General features: G+C 46.7%; 1 protein-coding gene across 1 annotated transcript; it reads right to left on the reverse strand.

Moving 5' to 3' along the window:
* Positions 1–489: 489 nt before the first annotated feature.
* Positions 490–19,081, reverse strand: abcf3 (ATP binding cassette subfamily F member 3). Its single transcript, XM_089013003.1, has 21 exons — positions 18,948–19,081; positions 14,529–14,676; positions 14,363–14,442; positions 14,203–14,258; positions 12,309–12,406; positions 12,090–12,212; positions 10,631–10,897; positions 10,479–10,559; positions 10,342–10,401; positions 10,204–10,260; positions 9,907–9,929; positions 8,979–9,034; positions 8,702–8,902; positions 7,598–7,674; positions 7,487–7,531; positions 7,269–7,401; positions 7,100–7,188; positions 6,928–7,019; positions 6,024–6,156; positions 5,867–5,954; positions 490–4,066 (listed from the first exon to the last, which is right to left on the reverse strand). The coding sequence occupies exons 1-21, from the start codon at positions 19,021–19,023 to the stop codon at positions 3,908–3,910; spliced, it is 2,142 nt and encodes a 713-aa protein (XP_088869129.1). The 5' UTR covers positions 19,024–19,081; the 3' UTR covers positions 490–3,907.
* Positions 19,082–19,559: the final 478 nt, after the last annotated feature.

Raw genomic sequence — 19,559 nt, forward strand, 5'->3', positions numbered from 1 at the left:
ACATAAATGTAACCCAGGCTAATTGTACGTTCGAAAAGAAAAGAATTATGAATAGGATTTTTTACCTTTGTGGTGGTCAGCAGAAGGCGCAGGTGGACGGAGGAAGGAAATGTATTGTTTGGAAGGTGAGTCCCCTTCCATCAAAACTTCGGGGAGCTCTTCTGTCTGAGGGGTGCGCACACGTTCAAATCTCTTTGCTACGAATGACTCGGCTACAGGATGTTCTTTTCTCTTCAAATATCTATCCAACGACACTTGCTCTCACTCCCATAGCCTCATCACTAGATTTCACAGCCTCTTCATTCTTTAATATCGTACTGATGGTAGACTTCGCCATGCTGTATTCCCTACCAAGGTGCTCAATACGTCGATCGTGATCGACCAATCGATCTCCATGGTACGTACTATTGGTAGATCGCAAGACAAGGTGATGTGACAATGTCAGGAACTGACGCTTAACAAATCAAGTGGAGTTCTTTTGAAAAAAACTCGACATCAGCCATCCCTTTATTTGATTGATACACCGGAGAACCAATCAAATGACATCTCATTGAAAGACTCACTGCAAGCTCAAACAACGCCCCTTCGTTGCAAAGTGAACAAGGATGTCGTTAGTTACATCCTAATTTTTCGCTCGGTTTTTCCCCTTAAACGTAAGAGAGCATAAAAAAAGTGGAAGAGCTGGACCAAGTAAGAAGGAAAAAACTTTCATACGGAATGAGAGGATGACTTTTTTTCACGATGACATTTTCAAGTGCGGTTGTCTCGTATGCCAGTTATCAGAGTGAACTCAGGTAACGGCAAACAATTGACATTAATTATGTTGTGTTGTGCAACATATGCGGATATACATCAACATAAGTTGTAATAATCTTCACTATATTTCTCAATAAATATAATGAGTAGATCATTTTGACTTGGTCATTTCAGAAGTAGCTCCCTCGCTGAAAAAAGTGTGAGCACCCTTGCCCTAGCCAGATCAGACACTCGCACACCTCCTTCATATTTTGCTATTTCTTGCTTAAATGCAATAGTTGAACGCACTACTTTTCTTTTTTCACTTGTAGCAGCACTTACTTTTTTTGGAGGCATGATTAGGGGCTAAAACTCTTCGTACGCATATATTAAACGCGAGAGCAAAACGCGGCACGTCCGCAAGCGACAACAGTTGGTCACGAAGAGAGCGATACACCCGTACGCCGCTCAGCATCCCACCCTCACGTACGCACTCACGCATCGTACCGGCGTGCGACATCTGATTGTTGTTCGAACTACGAAGCAAGAATTTCTCGAATATTTTGTTCAGGCTCTGATTTGTTCGAACTGTGAGTCGTTCGAAAACCGAGGTTCCACTGTATATGTATATACAGTAAAGTCTCATTATATTGATATTCTCAGGAGTCAGAAAAAATGTCGATATATCCGTCCTGCGCCGAACTGCATTAAAAGGGGTTGGGGGGCAACACGTAAATGGGGGATCTTTGATATGTCATGTAATTTTCTCATTGGGTCCATGGATTGTGTATCTAACATGCTTTTTGTACAGTAGTGAAGTGAAAAATAAACTTGTGCATCAAATAAAAACGTCTTTACACTTTTTTAATGACTATTTCCTTTCAGAAATGCAACCAATCCAAAATCCTCACATTCTATTGACACGAAACCACGAAGAAAACAGTGATTGTTGCAAGCGATAAAGATATCTGAAATCTACACAATTAAATACATGTCTGGAAAACGAAAACTGCAACGTTTACATGACTTACGTTGATGAAGTATTCTGCTGCACGTCACGTCAAAGTCTTTTTCGCGATGACGGATTTGCTCCTTGTTGGATTGTCCTCCACAGCCACGATTGCCTTGTACGTTGTTCGGAGATCACAATTCTTGTGTTTCCCCATGGCTGAAATTGGTGTCAAGCAACAGTACTGTAGTTTAGCTCTGCTCCGCTTTTTTTATTGTGCTCGGTAAGACAGGTCACAACACGGAAGCTGGTTACGTGACTGGGGCTTGGGAGGACCCGACAACGGGGTTCGAGAGAGTGCCTGACTAGAATGACTGTACATGTTTGGCATCAAAGCTCCATATAAGGAATTTATCAGCGTCTGCTACACACGAGCTGGCGTCTGAAAATGAAAATGCCGTCTGCTACACGTGGCGTGGTCACGTGACCAAGTCGACCAACGGCGCGACCGATACAGGACCGATAATGGTGGTACTGTATAGAAACCCCTAAGCAAATATCGATTCACCTTAAAGGACAACCGACGTCACTTTTTTGTGTTTTAACTGACATCAGAAAAACGTTTTATAGCGTCTAAAATACCCAAAACACGCAGTATGATATTTGTAATCAAATGCAAAAGACCAATAAAAATGACTTAAAGTGTCCAAAATCTGCAAAAAAATTGGGCATTTTCAGAAAGTCCCGCCCCCAGTTCGTGACGTCACGCCAAGACGTCTTGCATTGCTGGAGAATCCAAACAATGGCTTCAGATAATATGCTTTCTTGTTACACATCCAGTTATGAATATGATTCAAATAGTTCTGAAGAGGAAAGCATAAATATTTGCAATCGATTAAATAATGTATTCCGTGTCATTTTGAGGCAAACGGGCGGGGGGGGGGGATGTCTCACCCAAAAAGAGGCAATAAAATGGCCACCCAGCTGCGAGGAATGAAGCAGCCCGTTTCCACATGCTGATATATTCGTTTTATGGAGCTTCGACTCCCTCTGCTGGCGGCTTTAGTATGTAACGCGGTTTTAAAAAAAAACGCGTTTTTACGGTGAGGAGGCGGTCCTTTTCTGACGTCACGTACGGACTTGTCACCATCTCAAAAACAAGACTTGCGGAATATTCAGAGCGAGTCTTAAAACGTAAAATATAGCTATATGCGGCGGAATCTTATTAAAATACGCTCAGAAGAAGTCATTTGAAGTGATTTTACAAATTATGGACACAACTTGTCCGGAGACGTCGGTTGTCCTTTAAGTATCTTTTGTATCGATATAAACATCGCAAAATGGCCGGCGGGAGATGAAAAAGAGCACCGTAGTAACCGGATTATCGTAAAAACCACGAATTGTACTAAACGGAACTAATCATACATAAAAACACTAGAAATGTGCACGGGAAATGAAAAGTGTCGTAATAAGCAGTATTATCAATATAAACGATATCGATATAATGAGACTTTACTATATATATATATATGGAGAAATACTAAGGGCTCAGAGAGGAGCTGGAGAGAGCCTGGAAGGTCAAGGTGACAGTCGTGCCTGTGGCGTTCGGAGCACTCGGGGCAGTGACCCCCAAACTCCACGAGTGGTTGCAACAGATCCCGGGAACAACATCGGATATCTCGGTCCAGAAAAGCGCAGTGCTAACCCTCAAGCTTCCTGACCTCTGGTAGAGGACCCCAGCTAAAATGGGGGACAGACACCACCCATGGGGGGTGAGACGAGGATTTGTTTTATATATATATTGTATAATGTATATATATATATATATATATTCAAATTCAAAAGGGGGTGTTTACCTGTTTGTCAAGATCATCCAATGAAAATGGCGCTTGCCGAAACGGGATATGAAGAGCGAAAAAGGCAGAATACAGATTTAGTTTGATGTGGTTATTTTGGTCTGAACAAGTCGGAAATCCGCCGATCGGCAGAAAATTCTCATGCCTTGCTAAAAAGCGGAGGAGAAACCGCAAGCGTGGACGTTGGACTTTGTTGGGCTCGCGGAAGGCAGAAACGGGGCGTCAAATGGCTCACTGTGATGTGTGAGCTTTTATTTTCTTAGGAAACGGAGCATCTGTGCACTAAAATCAACCTGGCGGGGTCAGGAAAAAAATGGCGGCCATTCCTTCCACGTCACATGGTTCCTCCTGGCGCTCGGCGGTGTCTTCACAGGTAGCCCTCCCTCTTGAACTGCTCGTGCAGGGCGTCCCGGTATTGGTCGAAGCCGCCGTCCAGTCGGCACACCCGGCCGCCGTCGCACACCCACAGCTCTTTGCACACCAGACGGATCAGACGCTCGTCGTGCGACACCAGGATCACGCCGCCCTGCCGCACACGCCCGCCAAAGTCACATCTGCCATTTCATTTCATTTCATGACATGACATTCATACCTTGCCTTACAAACTGAATTGGTTCCCAGACAGAGTGTGGAAGGCCAAAAGTGTCTCTCCCAAACATTCAAATGAGAATCATCCCTTCCCAGGTCCCCATAAAACATCTTTTTCTACTTTCTAATTTTCTTTTATAAGCCTTATAACGACACAAAATAGATCTTATTTTATGTATAATAAATGTGCTCCGGCATTATAATTAAAGAAATAAACTGTACGGTATAATAACGTCATTGTATTGACCTTTGTGATGGTCGTTGATGGCTTGATGGAATGGAGTGTCCGCTTTCATCAGCATGAAACACTTGATGAGGAACGTCGCCTTCTTCTTTCACCATCTTGAGGAACGATCCCTTGGAGGTGCTTTCTCTGCTATCATTTTACCTAGTTCCTCATCAATTGTGTTCTGTTTAGCTGGGTTAATAGCTTTTTGCATCAAGTGCACAGATGGCTTGTATGGGATATTTTAACCTTGCAGTCTATAGTCTGCCTTTGAACTATCAAGAAAGTTGAAACGAGTCCAAATTTCACTCTTTTTCTATCCATTTTCTCACTCTGTGTGTGTCGTCTGCCTGGCTCTTTAATGTTTAACCCCCCCCCACACACACACACACACACTGCTGCGTTCCGAAGACTGGGGGCGTGGAATAGAGGATCAAAACAAGTCGGCTGCCATTTTCTTGTTTGGAGACTCATTGTGGCGCTCTGTGTGTATCAAGAAAAATAGTTTGTATGCCAAGGTACAATTTTCATACATTTAACGTTCGTAAAGCGAAAAGTTCGTAAGCCAAGGGCTTCGTAAAGCGAGGTATCACTGTATTTATTTTTAGGGCTTACTCTCCTCTAAAATGCCTTTTTAGTGCGTATGGAGAGGATGGAATGTAAATATATATGTTTCAGAAAATAATTGGTGAAATCATTTAGTGAAACTGATGAAGTCAAGAAAAATATAGTTTTGTAAAATTAGCATTGCATACATTTTTTATTGATTCTCATTTTTATTTGATTGAATAATTCTAATTAGACCACTTTTATTCAATAAACAAGTTTGCAATCTTTATTGATTTGTAGTCTATTTAGGGCTTACCGTAATCTGAAATGCCTTTTTAGTGCTTTCCAGCAGCTCCTGTATTTTGTTTTTCTACTTCTTTCTTTCCTTTCCTCTTCCCTTCATAACATTGCTGCTGCGTTACTTCCGGGTTGAGGGAACGCTGGCGCGAATGGCTGCCGCTGCTCACCCGCACAAAAAAATCCCATGACTGTAAAGTCTCCTTGAGAGTTTTGAAAGGCGCTTAGTAATGAAATGTATTATTATTATATTTATTTATGTCTTTATTCATGTACCCGTTTGTTTGTTAATTTTATTTATTTATTCGTTTATTTTATGTATTTGTTTATTTCTTTCTTAATTCATGTACCCATTTGTTTGTTCATTTTAGTTATGTACAGTGATACCTTGGCTTACCAACTTAATTGCTTCCCAGAAAGTGTATGTAAGGCGGAAAGTGTGAATCGCAAACATTAATTTCCCATTGGAAACCATTAAAATGAGAATAATCCGTTCCCGGGTCCCCATAAAACCTAATTTTTGATTTATTTTCATTTTTATTTATCTATTCATTTGTTTATTTATTTCTTTGCTTGTTTGTTTCTATTATTATTATTTTGGAGTCTTTCATGGGTCCGAAACGGCCAAAGAGTGGCACGCCGCCGGTGCTTTGCGGTGAGACTCACTTTGAACTTGTTGAGCGCGTTGGCCAGCGCCTCGATGGTTTCCATGTCCAGGTGGTTGGTGGGCTCGTCCAGTATGTAAAAGTTGGGGCTGCAAGGGCGGACGGCGGCGGCGTCAGACGGACGGACGGCGGCGATCCAGACTCGGCCGGGCACCTACCAGGGCATGGTCATCTGGGCGAAGGCCACCCGACTCTTCTGGCCTCCCGACAGGCTGGCCACGGGCCTGGTGGCCAGCTCTCCCGTGATACCGTAACCCCCGAGCTGGTGGCGGTACTCCTCCTCCGTCCGACCTGCCGCTCATAATAATAATAATAATAATCCATTTCATTTATAAGCGCCTTTCAAAACTCTCAAGGTCACATTGCAGTCACAGGATAGGTTTTTCTGTGGGTGAGGAGCGGCAGCCACATGCCAGCATTCACTCAACCCAGAAGTAACCCAAATAGATAGAAAGCTAGCTAGCTAATAGATAGCTAATAGATAACCAGCCAGCTAGATTGCCAATAGATAGCCATATAATAATAATAATAATAATAAATTTCATTTATAAGCGCCTTTCAAAACTCTCAAGGACACTTTACAGTCACAGGATATTTTTTTCTGCGGGTGTGCAGCGGCAGCCACACGCGCCAGCGTTCACTCAACCCGGAATTAACAAAGTTAAAAATAAACTAAATAACAAATAAGATGACAACACAAAAGACACAGAGAGTCATTCATTCTTCAGCACTTTCTGCACCCTCTTTGTGACATGAAGCGGTTCCAGATGACAATACCGTAGAATATCAAAATGGCACAGGATTGATGTTTATTTTATGTATGAATAAATTATATGACTCGAAATAAAGTTAACTATGAATTAGAAAAATAGATTTTAGTCAAATAATGTTTTTTAATTTGCAATTTCCAATGAATGTATTTCTGTTTAGATAGCTAATAGATAGCCGGCCAGCTCGCTTGCCAATAGCTAGCTAGCTAGAAAGACAGCCCGCTAGATAGCTAACAGATAGCTAGCTAGAAAGCCAGCCAGCGAGATAGCACGCTGGCCAGCGGCCACCTACCGGGGAACTTGTTGAGCAGGAGCTCCACGGAGCAAACGTTCAGGTCCAGCTGGTCCACGTGGTGCTGACTGAAGTAGCCGATCTTCAGATTCCTGCCGACGCGCCAGCAAGGTCAGCTCCGCCGCGACCCCTCGCTCGCCCGCCCGACCTCGAATCCACGCGCGCTTGTCACCTGTGAGCTTGGCGGACGCCGCTGACGGGCGTCAGCTCGCCCATCAGAAGCTTGAGGACGGTGCTCTTCCCGGCGCCGTTTTGGCCCACCTGACGAGAGCGCAAGGCGCCTTCGGTCGCGCCAATCCAATTTGAAAATGGCCGGCGGAGCGGGCGGGCCCGAGACGTACCATGCAGACGCGAGACTCCAGGTCGGCGGACAGGTTGAGTCCCGAGAAGAGGCGCCGCTCGGGCGTGTAGTAGAACTCCACCTCGTCCAACTGCAGGATGGGCGGAGACAACTTCTCAAAATTGTCCGGAAACCTGACGGGGCGGCCCGAGAAAAGGAGGAAGAAGGAAAGGTCAGAGGGGACGCCGCCCATCGCCCCCCGCCCGCCGTCGCTCGTACCTTAGCGTCACTTCCGCTTCTTTTTCCATGGGCTTCAGTTCGGGCCTGCGAGCAAACGGCGCCGTCACGCGGCGGCCTGCGCCAAAATCCGTGCGACTCGCGAGCACTTACAATCGTTCCAGAACTTTCAGTTTGCTCTGCACTTGAGCCGCTCGGTTGGCGTTGTAGCGAAACCTGTCGATGAACACCTGTGCAGGGAGGACGATGACAAATGAGAAAAAAGGACGACAAAAAGTGGGGGGGGGGGCACATCCATCCATATATACTCTTTAGTGTGTGTATATACAAAAAAAATCCTCATCTCACCCCACATGGGTGGTGTCTGTCTCCCATTTTAGCTCGGGTCATCTACCAGGTGTGTGTGTGTGTGTGTGTGTGTATATATATATATACACACATACACACACACACACACACACACACACACATATATACAGTAACGTCTCGTTATATCGATATCGGTTATATTGATAGAACTGCTTATTACGATACTATTTATGTATAATTAGTTCACACCCTGAATTGGTTGTCAGCCAATCGCAGGGCACACAAAGACAAACAACAGTCACTCTCACACTCACACCTAGGGACAATTTGGAGTGGTCAATCTGCCTGCCATGCATGTTTTTTGGAGTGTGGGAGGAAACCGGAGGACCCGGAGAAAACCCACGCGGGCCCGGGGAGAACATGCAAACTCCACACAGGGAGGTCGCACCGGGACGCCAACCGGCGACCTCCGCACTGTGAAGCCGGTGTGCTAACCACTCGACTACCGGGCCGCCCATACGCCACTGACTTTTGACTATTTCATCGATGGGATTGATTCATTGCAAATTACAATCTATCACATTATAACCTTTTCCGTCCACAAAGGCGAATCAACCTGATTGGTTTTTGCTCATCCGCTTATTCAAAAGGGGGCGTTTACCCGTTTCAACACCTAATTCAAGATCATCCAATCAAAATTGCGCTTTCCGCCGAAACAGGAAATGAAAGAATAGACATTTACTTTTATCTGTTCCTTTTGGTGTGAAAAAGTCGGAAATGCGCCGATCGGCAGAATATTCTCATCCCCGCACACACCCTTCTCGCTTGTTTGCTCAAACCGGGTAGCAAAATGCTAGCAAAGATCATAGACACGCATGACAGGAGGCGGCGGGCCTAATGCGGCCCCAGGGCCTCCAGTTTGACACCGCGTTTGCGCAGCGCAGTCACCTGTATATGTTGCCTGTACTGCAGCTGCGCCTCGTACTCTCGCTGCTGGTTCTTCAGGCGCTCGTCTTTGGTCTTGACAAAGTTCTCGTAGTCGCCGCGGTAACTGTCCAGCCTGCGCGAGTGAAGGTGGACGATGTCGGTCACCACCGCGTTCAGGAAGTTGCGGTCGTGGGACACCACCAAGATGGTGGACTGCCACGTCTGGGGGAGAGAGAAGGCGGCCTTCACACCGGCGCCCGCGCACTCGCTGTTTGCCCACAAAGACGGCGGCGAAGACCTGCAAGTAGTTCTCAAGCCACAAGATGGCGCTCACGTCCAACATGTTGGTCGGCTCTGAAAACAGGAGGGGGAGGGGGTCAGACTAATAATAATAATAATAATAATAATCCATTTCATTTCTAAGCATCTTTCAAAACTGTCAAGGTCACAGGATAATTTTTTTTGTGGGTGAGCAGCGGCAGCCACACACGCCAGCGTTCACTCAACCCTATATTATTATATTATTATTATTATCATATTGTCTCTATGTTATTTAGTTTTTTTTTTGTTCTTTTGACTTCAAGACGGCGCCGCGAGAGTGGCTGCCTTTCCAGCAGCTCATGTATTTCGTTTTTCTACTTTCATTCCTTTCATCACTTTGCTGCTGTGAAATGGAAATTTCTCCACTGTGAGACTAATAAAGGCATATCCAATCCAACCCGGGAATAATTCATAGATGAAAGCTAGCTAGCTAGCTAGCTAATAGAATGCTAGATAGCTAATATGTTTCCTGGCTCAAATACAACATTGGTCACATGGCTTCTCTTCCCACCTTCAAGTCCCATCTCAAAAGCCACCCATTTAAAATGGCATTTTCTGTGTCGCTCTCTCTCTTGTTTCTATTTAGAATTGTATTTGATGTATTGCATTCTATGTGTGATTGTATTTTATTTATTACAGTACCTCTGCTTGTCTGTGACTGTAAAGCGTCCATGAGAGCTTTGAAAGGTGCTTAAAGTGTATTGTATTATTATTATTATTATTATTATTATCATCAAATAGCTAGCTATATTGCTAATTTAGCAAGTTCTACCGAACCTGGCTGGGTTATTTCCCACTTTCTAGGCCGTCGTTTAGTCCACAACCCCCCACGCCCCCTTTTTTGTGCTCCGACCATTTCATATGATCATCACAGCGATCACTGATGGTGCCGCCAAGTGACTCACCATCAAGTAGCAGCAGGTCAGGTCTGATGGCGCGCGCACACACACACACACACACACACACACACACACACACACACACACACACACACACACACACACACACACACACACACACACACACACACACACACACACACACACACACACACACACACACACACACACACACACACACACACACACACACACACACACACACACACACACACACACACACACACACACAAATTGAAGATGTGACCGTCAAGTGTGACAAAAGCCTTTTTACAGATGTGAGAAAACTCGGAAGGGACTTACCGGGCAAACAGAGCTCTTGCTAATGCTAACCTCATCCTCCACCCTCCTGAAAATTCTCTGCATGTGCACACACACACACAACCACAGTGATATTGTGTGTGCACGTGCGCACGCCCGCCCTCGTGTGTCCAAACTCACTTGGTGGGCTGCTGCTGCATTTTGGGGGAAAATCCAAGCCCGGCCAAGATGATGGAGGCTCTGATGAAATGACAAGACGTGAATGAAGAAGCGGGCGGCGTGGCACGGGAAGCCTTCGGCGGTGAGCGCATACGCACCGCGCGGGGGCTTTGTCGGCCTCGATCTCCTCCAGCTTGGAGTAAATTTCAGACAGGCGGACGCTCTCCGTCCCGTCGGCCCTGAAAACGGCCCCCGTGAGGTGAGGCCCTCGCAACATTGGCGCTCAAACGACGGTGGCGCCTGCACTCACGTTCCGTTGGCCACGCGGGCGTTGAGGCGGGCTTCTTCTCCGAGCAGGCCCTCCCTGAGCGCGTCGCTCTCCAGGACGCTCTGCAGCGCGGCGGTGCGGTCGCCCGCCACCTCCTGCTCCACGTGGAGAATGGAGATGTGGGGGGGCACGCGCAGGCTGCGCCCCGCCAACATCTTCAGCAGCGTGGTCTTTCCTAAGCCGTTGCGGCCCACCAGACCGTAGCGCCGCCCCGCCGCCAGCGACAACTCGGCGCCCTGGAGAAGACACCTGAGGACCAAACGCCAGCGACCGACTTCAACTTTCCACCGCCGCCGCCATCCGGGCAGAGCCAGTCGAGTCAAGCCGATACGAGTCAAATTGAGTCCATGTCAGTCGAGTCAAAGTGAGCCGATGCGAGTCGAGTTGCGTCAAGGCGGGTCAAGTCGAGCCGAGGAAACGCCAGTCAAGGCGAGTCGAGGCAAAGCGAGTCGAGCCGAATCGGGCCAAAAGAGTCAATTCCAGTCCAGCCAAATATAGTCAATGTGAGTCGAGTTGAGTCCAAGTGAGCTGAGTCGAGCCAAGTCAAGTTGGAGCAAAGTGAGTCAAGTCGAGTTGAATCGAGTCGAAATGAGTCGATGCGAGTCCAGTTGCATCAAGGTGGGTCAAGTCGAGCTGAGTCGAGTCAAGGCAAGTCATGGGAAAGCGAGTCAAGGCGAGTCGAAATGAGTCGATTAGAGTCAACCCAAAGTGAGCCGATGCGAGTCGAGTTGCGTCAAGGCGGGTCAAGTCGAGCCGAGGAAACGCGAGTCAAGGCGAGTCATGGGAAAGCGAGTCAAGGCGAGTCGAAATGAGTCGATTAGAGTCAACCCAAAGTGAGTCGATGCAAGTCGAGTTGCCTCAAGACTGGTCGAGCCGAGGAAACGCGAGTCGAGGCGAGTCGAGGCTAAGCGAGACAAGTCGAGCCAAAATGAGTGATAGAACGTTTTAGTCTTTTCTGTTCACCATTTTGGTCCCCGATGGTCGTCGAGCCAGTCGAGCCGTCGAGCCAGAACCAGGAAAAGATACATCATTTCTCCCTAAAATGAGTCGATTCAAGTCCAGCCAAATTGAGTCAATGTGAGTCGAGTCAAAGCGAGCTGAGTCGATTCAAGTCGAGCTGATGTCGAGACAAAATGAGTCAATGCGAGTCGAGTTGCGTCAAGGCGGGTCAAGTCGAGCTGAGTCAAGGAAACGTGAGTCAAGGCAAAGAGAGTCAAATCAAGCTGAATCGATCCAAAATGAGTCGATTAGAGTCAACCAAAAGTGAGTCGATAAGACTCGAGTCAAGACTGGTCAAGTCGAGGTCAAGTCGAGCCGAGTCGAGGAAATGTGAGTCAAGGCAAGTCGAGCCGAATCGAGCCAAAGTGAGTCAAGTTGAGTCAAGCCGAGTCAAGTGGAGCGGAGTGGAGGCAGCCAGCATTCGGCGCCGACAACGGCTCACCTCTCCCCAAAGGCCACGTCAAAGTTCTCAATCCGGATGTCATAGCTGCGGTTCTTTCCGGCCTGGTCGGCTCGTCCTTCTTTTTTACTGCTGGCCTGACTGGCCGAGGCTTCCTCCAGGACACTAAAAGGCCGCCGCCGGCAGACAGGAGAACAAAGTCAGACGGGCCGGCGCCGGGCGGGACCACGCCCCTTCGGACGGACGGAGACAAAGACCCACAGCGGAACGGACGTCTTGTTCGAGTCCTTCTCGTTGCGTCGTTCGTGCTTGGCTTTCAGCTTGGCCTCGGCCTTCTCCAGCTTCTTGGTGTCCACCATCTGACGCAGGACAACATCTTTCAGCATGGAGGTGACTCATTTTTGATGAATACGTGTTTACGCTCAACGTGTTTTGACTACAATAGCGTACCTTCCATACTTTCAAGGACAACCGACACCTCCTGACAAGTTGCGTCCATAATTTGCTAAATAATAACTATAATAAATAATAATACATGACATTTTAAGCGCCTTTCAATGCTCTCAAGGAGACTTTACAGTCACAGACAAGCATAGGTACTGTAATAAATAAAACACAATCACAAATAGAATGCAATAAATAAAATACAATAATAAATAGAACTGTTGGGAGGGGATCTCATTGACAGGAAGAATTCTTGGATTTAGTTCTGAGCTTCGAGATTGGAGAAGGACGAGGGAGATCAAAAGAAGATAAGAAATGACTTCAAATGACTGAGCGCATTTGACAAAGATCCCACGGCATAGAGCTACATTTGACCTTTAAAGACCCGCACTGAATATTCCGGAAGTCTTGTTTTTGAGTTGATGACGATGCCCTAAGTGACGTCACGGAGGGAACGCCCGTGACCGAGAAATCGACACACAATGCCTTTGGGGTACTTTTCAAAAGTCAAAGTCAGCTTTCTAGTCAAATGTGCTAATATGCATGACATACAGCACAGATGAAATGACTGTCCTCTCGGAGCCAGCGTGCAAGGCACTTAGAATGACTTTAACAAACATAATAAACATGAAACGCCACTTTGCTGGGAGAGAGAGGGGAGCCGCTGCGTGTTCACGTGCCGCCATCTTGGCGCGTGAACACGCATATATCCATATGTAGGCCTATGGCGCGTGGTGTTTTCATCTGAAAACACTGTTGATGGCGAAATAAGAAAGGACAACGACATAAATCACGCGATGGTGAATCGTTGCGTGTCGCAGCCAATTGCGGTAACACGCATAAAGAAGGTGGAAGTTGACACAAATTCCCAGTGGACTAATCAGCCATTTCCAATGCAGGAGAGCAGTACAGCGCCAGCCGAGGAGCTCCCCTGGAGTGTGTGAATCCCCGCTTGGCTAACCGCTGTCATCCTCTCCGTCAGCCTGTCAATGGGTAGAAAGTTGCTTCCAGCGGTGAAAGAGAGCAACCGTCATCATCGTGGAGCAAACTTATCGGACAAACATTCAGCTGCTGGAACCTGGAGCTAACCGGAGTAAAACTAAAGTTCGTCATCGTCATCTTGAAAGTTCAACATCTTGTAGCTTATTTCTTATTCATGTCCTCATATGCCACACACATATGACGGAGGTTGACGCTATCTTGCTTATTCACAGAGCTTCATATATGCTTCATATGTCGTGTCCTTCACCAGTTGCGATGCTTACGGCCCAAATTGATACGGAAGGACTTCTTTCATCGATGGCAAGCACGTATGCTTTCCTCTTCAGAACTATTTGAATCCTATTCATAACTGGAGGAGTAACAAGAAAGCATCCTCTCCAAATCTGAACTCTCTGAAGCCATTGTTTTGATTCTGGAGCAAGGCAGTTTGTGAAAGAGGCTCCCAATGTGACATCACAAACAAGGGGGCGGGACTTTCTGAATCTCTCCAGTTCTGAGCTCATTATGTGGCAGTTTTGGGACACTAAGTCATTTTTATTTGTGTTTTGCATTTGACTAAAAATATCAGCCTGCGTGTTTTGGGTATTTTAGATGCTCTCAAACGTTTTTCTGATGTCAATTAGCAAACAAAAAAATGGTGTCGGTTGTCCTTTAAATGAACGCAGCCATGAACGGCGTCGGCTGTGGACGGCGGCAGAGCGAGACATACCATGTTCTGAGAACGCTTCAGCATCCAGATGCCTTGAAGGTCGTCGTTGGCCAAGGCTATGCGCGCAGCAGCAGCGAGAAAGACAAAAAAAAACAACAAAAAGTGGTCATTGGCGCTAAGTAGCATGCGGACAAGAGCCGTCGCAGTCGCGGTCGCTCACCTCCAGCGTCCGGCGATATCTGGGAAAGCTGCACCGGCGCGTCCAGCAACACCTGACGTTGTGAGGCGGGACGGTCGCTCCTGAAAATGGAAACGCGGAGGTCGCGAGGTCAACGACGGGGTGAGCGAGCGGAAGCCATGACGCCGGCGAGCGGACGCGCGCTCACAGTCGCAGCGTATTGAATATCCGCACGCAGATGCCTCGCACGTCGTCCTCGTTTTTGGTGTTGGCCGACACCTCCCGGAGGACGCCGCCCACCGCCTCAAAAACCTCCTCGCCGTCCTCAAAGTCAGCGCCGCAGCCATCCAGCACACCTGAGGCGCACACACAAAAGCGACCACGCTAGGCCTTAACGGCAGAAGGTCACAGGTCACTTTCAGTGGGTCCATTGATTGGGGGGGGGGGGGGGGGGGGGGGGGGGGTGCTTGTTGGTTCTTTTTACGGTTCTTAGCCGGTCCCTTTTTCTTTAATTGAACAATCGTCAAATCAACTTGAAGGCCTCAACTTTTCAGTCAAGATGCAACACGATTAACAGTGTCTGAAAGTCCTGACAAAAAGTGAGCGGACATCAGGGCGGACAGCTCTGAAAAGTTGCCTGCCCGGCCAAAAGTTGCCTGCCCCATTTTTCACAATGCGAAACACAATAAGCCGACCAACTGCAAAAAAAACATTGTTGCAAAGTATTAAGGATTGTTTTTATGAAGGATGTACCTACCACAAATGCTCCCTTAAAGGACAACCGACGTCACTTTTTTGTTTCCTAACTGACATCAGAAAAACCTTTTATAGCATCTAAAATACCCAAAACATGCAGTATTATATTTTTAGGCATATGCAAAAGACCAATGAAAATGACTTCAAAAAAGTACTTCAATTTGAAACCGGAAGTGGCCAGTTTCAGAAGGTCCCGCCCCCTTGTTCGTGGAGTCGCGTCTTGCCTTGCTCGAGAATCAAACAATGGCTTCAGATTGGGAGAAGATGCTTTCTTGTTACTCATCCAGTTATGAATATGATTTAAATAGTTCTGAAGAGGAAAGCATACAAGTTTGCAATTGATTAAAGAGGGTTTTCTGGCTTGTTTTGATTGCCCGAGACTAATGTGTAGTGTCACAGAAAATGCCGAAGATGGCGGCAGAGCTCCGTTGGAAATATCTTTGTTTTGCAGTTTGGAATTTTTTTCAACAAATATCAAAGAATTGTCTCGGTGTAACACACAAGGATTCACCATTGCGTTATGTATATGTTTTCCTTATAATTTCGCCAGCAACACGGAGTTTTCAGACCAAACAAAGTACCGCAAAATGCATTGAGGTGATGCAAGGTATGTCCTTTCTCAGTCAGGGGCGTTCCTCCAGTGACGTAGGGTGAGCACTCGTCACCAACTCAAAAAACAAGACTTCCGGAATATTCAGCGCGAGTTAAAACGTAAAATATAGCTATATGCGGTGGAATCTTATTAAAATACGCTCAGTAGAAGCCATTTGAAGCCATTTTACAAATTATAGACACAACTTGTCCGGAGACGTCGGTTGTCCTTTAATTAACTGATGGTAAATATCCCTCACAAATGATTTTGCTCCAGTTGGTCGTTTGTCCATACACTCTGTCATTTTCCACAATGCAATGTTTGCGTTGCGTCGTCTGCTACAACCCATGTGAACTCCTCTTCCCACCATGCTTTTAATGTACGTTCAATTTCTAACTCTGACTCTCAAGCACACTTTACAGTCACGGAATAATGTACATTTACGTTTTGTAGCGTCATAAATTTTGTTAGCTTCTTTTGACTCTTTTTTTCTGGAGCTGAGGTTTTGTGCATCTACTTTGGAAAATTATATGCAAATGCATATAACGCTCGGGAAAGTCCGGAAGCACAAATCAGGCTTATGATTGGCTGCCGTGCCAAGCAATGTCACCTCTAAGCTGTGCGTTTGCACATACTCAGCGCACAAAATAAAATAGAAACCCATTACTTCTATCTAATTTTAGAACTGATATACATCTATATAGCTATATCTATATATCTATATCTATATATGGCTCTGGTGTTCAGGGCCTGCTCTTGGGCAGCCAGGATGAGTGCCTCTGTGCTGTCCTTTAGGCCAGCCCTCTCTAGCCACTGATAGGACTTCTTTATATCAGCCACTTCTGCTATGGTTCGGTGGTACATCCCGTGTAGGGGCTTTTCCTCCCACGATTGTCATCCTCTGTTCCCCATTGTCTGAGACATTCTCTGAGTACATCATCCGTTGGAGCCTTCTCTTTGATGTATTCATGGAGCATGGATGTTTCATCCTGGACAGTGGCTCTCACACTCACTAGTCGTCGGCCTCCTTCCTTACGGCTTGTGTACAGTCTCAGTGTGCTGGACTTGGGATGGAACCCTCCGTGCATGGTGAGGAGTTTTCAGGTCTTAACATCCGTGGTCTGAATCTCTTCCTTTGGCCACCTTATTATTCCTGCAGGGTATCTGATCACTGGCAAGGTGTAGCTGGTTATTGCCCGGGTCTTGTTCTTGCCATTGAGCTGGCTTCTGAGCCACTTTCCATGTTGCTAGTTCGATGTTGCCATTGGCCTGTGGTATACTAAGGTACTTGTAGCTGTTTTCAATGTCTGCTATTGTTCCTTCAGGGAGTGAGACTCCTTCAGTGTGGACCACCTTGCCCCTCTTAGTCACCATCCGACTACATTTCTCCAGCCCGAATGACATCCCGATGTCACTGCTGTAGATCCTGGTTGTGTGGATCAGGGAGTCTATGTCCCGTTTGCTCTTAGCATACAGCTTGATGTCATCCATGTAGAGGACGTGACTGATTGTAGCTCCATTTCTGAGGCGGTATCCATAGCCTGTCTTGGCGATTATTTGGCTGAGGGGGTTCAGTCCGATGCAGAACAGCAGTGGGGAGAGTGCATCACCTTGGTATATGCCACATTTGATGGACACTTGCGTTCGTGGCTTGCCATTGGCTTCAAGTGTGGTTTTCCACATCCTCATCGAGTTTGCAACGAAGGCTCTCAGGGTCCTGTTGACCTTATACAACTCCAAGCATTCATTGATCCATGTGTGTGGCATCGAGTCATATGCTTTCTTGTAATCAATCCAGGCTGTGCACAGGTTGGTATGTCGGGACCTGCAGTCTTGTCCGACTGTTCTGTCAACCAGCAGCGGATGTTTGGCACCTCTAGTATCTCTACTAATGCCTTTCTGTGCTTTGCTCATGTATTGATCCATGTGTCCACTTATCTTAGCCGCAATGATGCCTGACATGATCTTCCATGTTGTGGAGAGACAGGTTATTGGCCGATAGTTGGAAGGAACTGCACCCTTTGAGGAATCCTTCATGATCAGGATTGTTCGCCCTTCGGTTAGCCATCCTGGGTGAGTCCCATCCATCAGCAACTGGTTCATTTGTGCTGCTAGGCGCTCGTGGAGAGCTGTGAGTTTCTTTAGCCAGTAGGTGTGGACCCTATCCGGGCCTGGTGCCGTCCAGTTTTTCATACCTGAGACTCTTCCTTGTATGTCTGCCGCTGTGATGGTAACTGGGTTCTGTTCAGGGAGGTTGCTGTGCTCCTCTTTCAGAGTCACCAGCCATTGTGCACTGCTGTTATGTGCAACCTCCTTCTCCCATATGCCTTTCCAGTATCTTTCAGTTTCCAGACGTGACTTGGTCACGTGACTTGGTGGGAAAAACCATTGCTGCAGTGAGGGACTGAGTAGGACGCATCTTTTTGGGACACCCTCCCGAAAGAGGAGGGTGTCAAAGTGATTGACAACTTTGTCAGAGCGGTACAGGTTTCCTTGCAACCAAATGGTGGACATTTGGGGACACATCTTGGGAAAGCCATAAATTGACTAAAAATGGACAGAAATAACTGAAACTCTGCTGAATGGTCTCCCATAAACTGAATAAGGCGTGGTTGTAATTTGAAATCAATAGCTTTTTAATCAAAACCACAATTGACATTTTCATGGGTACGCATCTTTTTGGGTCACCCTGTATTTTGACAGTGGACTCTTTCAACATTTTGTTTTGGTAAAAAAAATGTTCAAGTGACTTGAGCTTCTCCACACGCACGCATGCGCGCGCCCACATCAAAAAAATTAAATTATTATTAATTATTAAAATATTAAATAAATTAACTAACCAAAATCACATTCAAATTGGCAGAGTACCGATTTCTTTTCTTGATAAGGCGCGGTTGTGTTGCTCAAAGAAATTGGTGCGAATTTCTTTCAGCAGAGGAAAATGACACATGGTGGCTTCCTCTCGAAGAGATTTGTTGGCTAATGTCGGTGTCATGTGCGGGAAAAGCCGATGATAGAAAACGTGTCACGCTTTCTACTGACCGGTCTTTTCCGAATGGAACTTTCAACGCCATAACCGACGCAAAATTGCCTCGTCCTTGGTGGCGCAACCGGAGAGCGAGCACCAAACTCGGGCGTCCCGGCCAGCCGCGCCGGGTAGCCGCCGAGCAGAGTTGCCGACAGCGAGAAGGCTACTTCGGCCACCTCTCCCAACGAAAGCCCGGAGGAGGGCGGTGACAGATTTCCCCCAACGAAACGACCGCCACTTCGGCCTCTCACCTGTGATGTAGTCGAACAACTCGGCGTCGATGTCAGGAAACTCGCTCGTCAAGATCTCCACATACGCCGCCGCCATGATGGTCACGCGCGCGCACACACACGCACACACACACACTAGTGATGTGTCGTTCGCAAACGACCTGGTTCTTAGCGCCGGGTCACTGAAGTGAACGAAGAGAGCCGTTTCCAAAAATGAGCCAGAAATGAGAGCCGCCCCTGGTCTTTGGTTCAAGCCGCACGTGATTGGTCGATATCCGCGGTAGAGGGAGAATTACACACAGCAGTGAGGAGGGGGGGGGGGGGTTAGGGCAGACAGGTGGACAAATGTTATCACATTATGCTGTTATTATTATTATTTTTATTCAAATATTTTGTCCTAGTTGGTATGATAGCATTATTAATATGAAAAGCAAATTAGTGACAGCTGATCATCAGACCAGAGTAACCCCAGGGAAAGGGAAAGTTAGCGGATGCTCTCTGTGCACATATAACTCAAGCCATATAAATAAAAATATTTGATATAGTGTATTTTTTACATGAGTATTTCGTTTTTCACATAATTGTACATGATTTTTGGTAGTTAATAAATAAAAGCAACAAAAAAACAAACAG

Source organism: Hippocampus bargibanti, linkage group LG14 (assembly GCF_051943395.1).
Source record: "Hippocampus bargibanti isolate YZ-2025 linkage group LG14, ASM5194339v1, whole genome shotgun sequence".
Lineage (NCBI taxonomy): Eukaryota > Metazoa > Chordata > Actinopteri > Syngnathiformes > Syngnathidae > Hippocampus > Hippocampus bargibanti.

Excerpts from the sequence above, each read along its gene's own strand:
- abcf3 (XM_089013003.1), bottom strand. The coding sequence starts at position 19,023 with ATGGCGGCGGCGTATGTGGAGATCTTGACGAGCGAGTTTCCTGACATC. Across the intron at positions 10,261-10,341 it reads ATGCAGCAGCAGCCCACCAA|AGAATTTTCAGGAGGGTGGA; the intron begins GTGAGTTTGGAC and ends GTGCACATGCAG. Across the intron at positions 5,955-6,023 it reads GCCCAGATGACCATGCCCTG|CCCCAACTTTTACATACTGG; the intron begins GTAGGTGCCCGG and ends CCGCCCTTGCAG.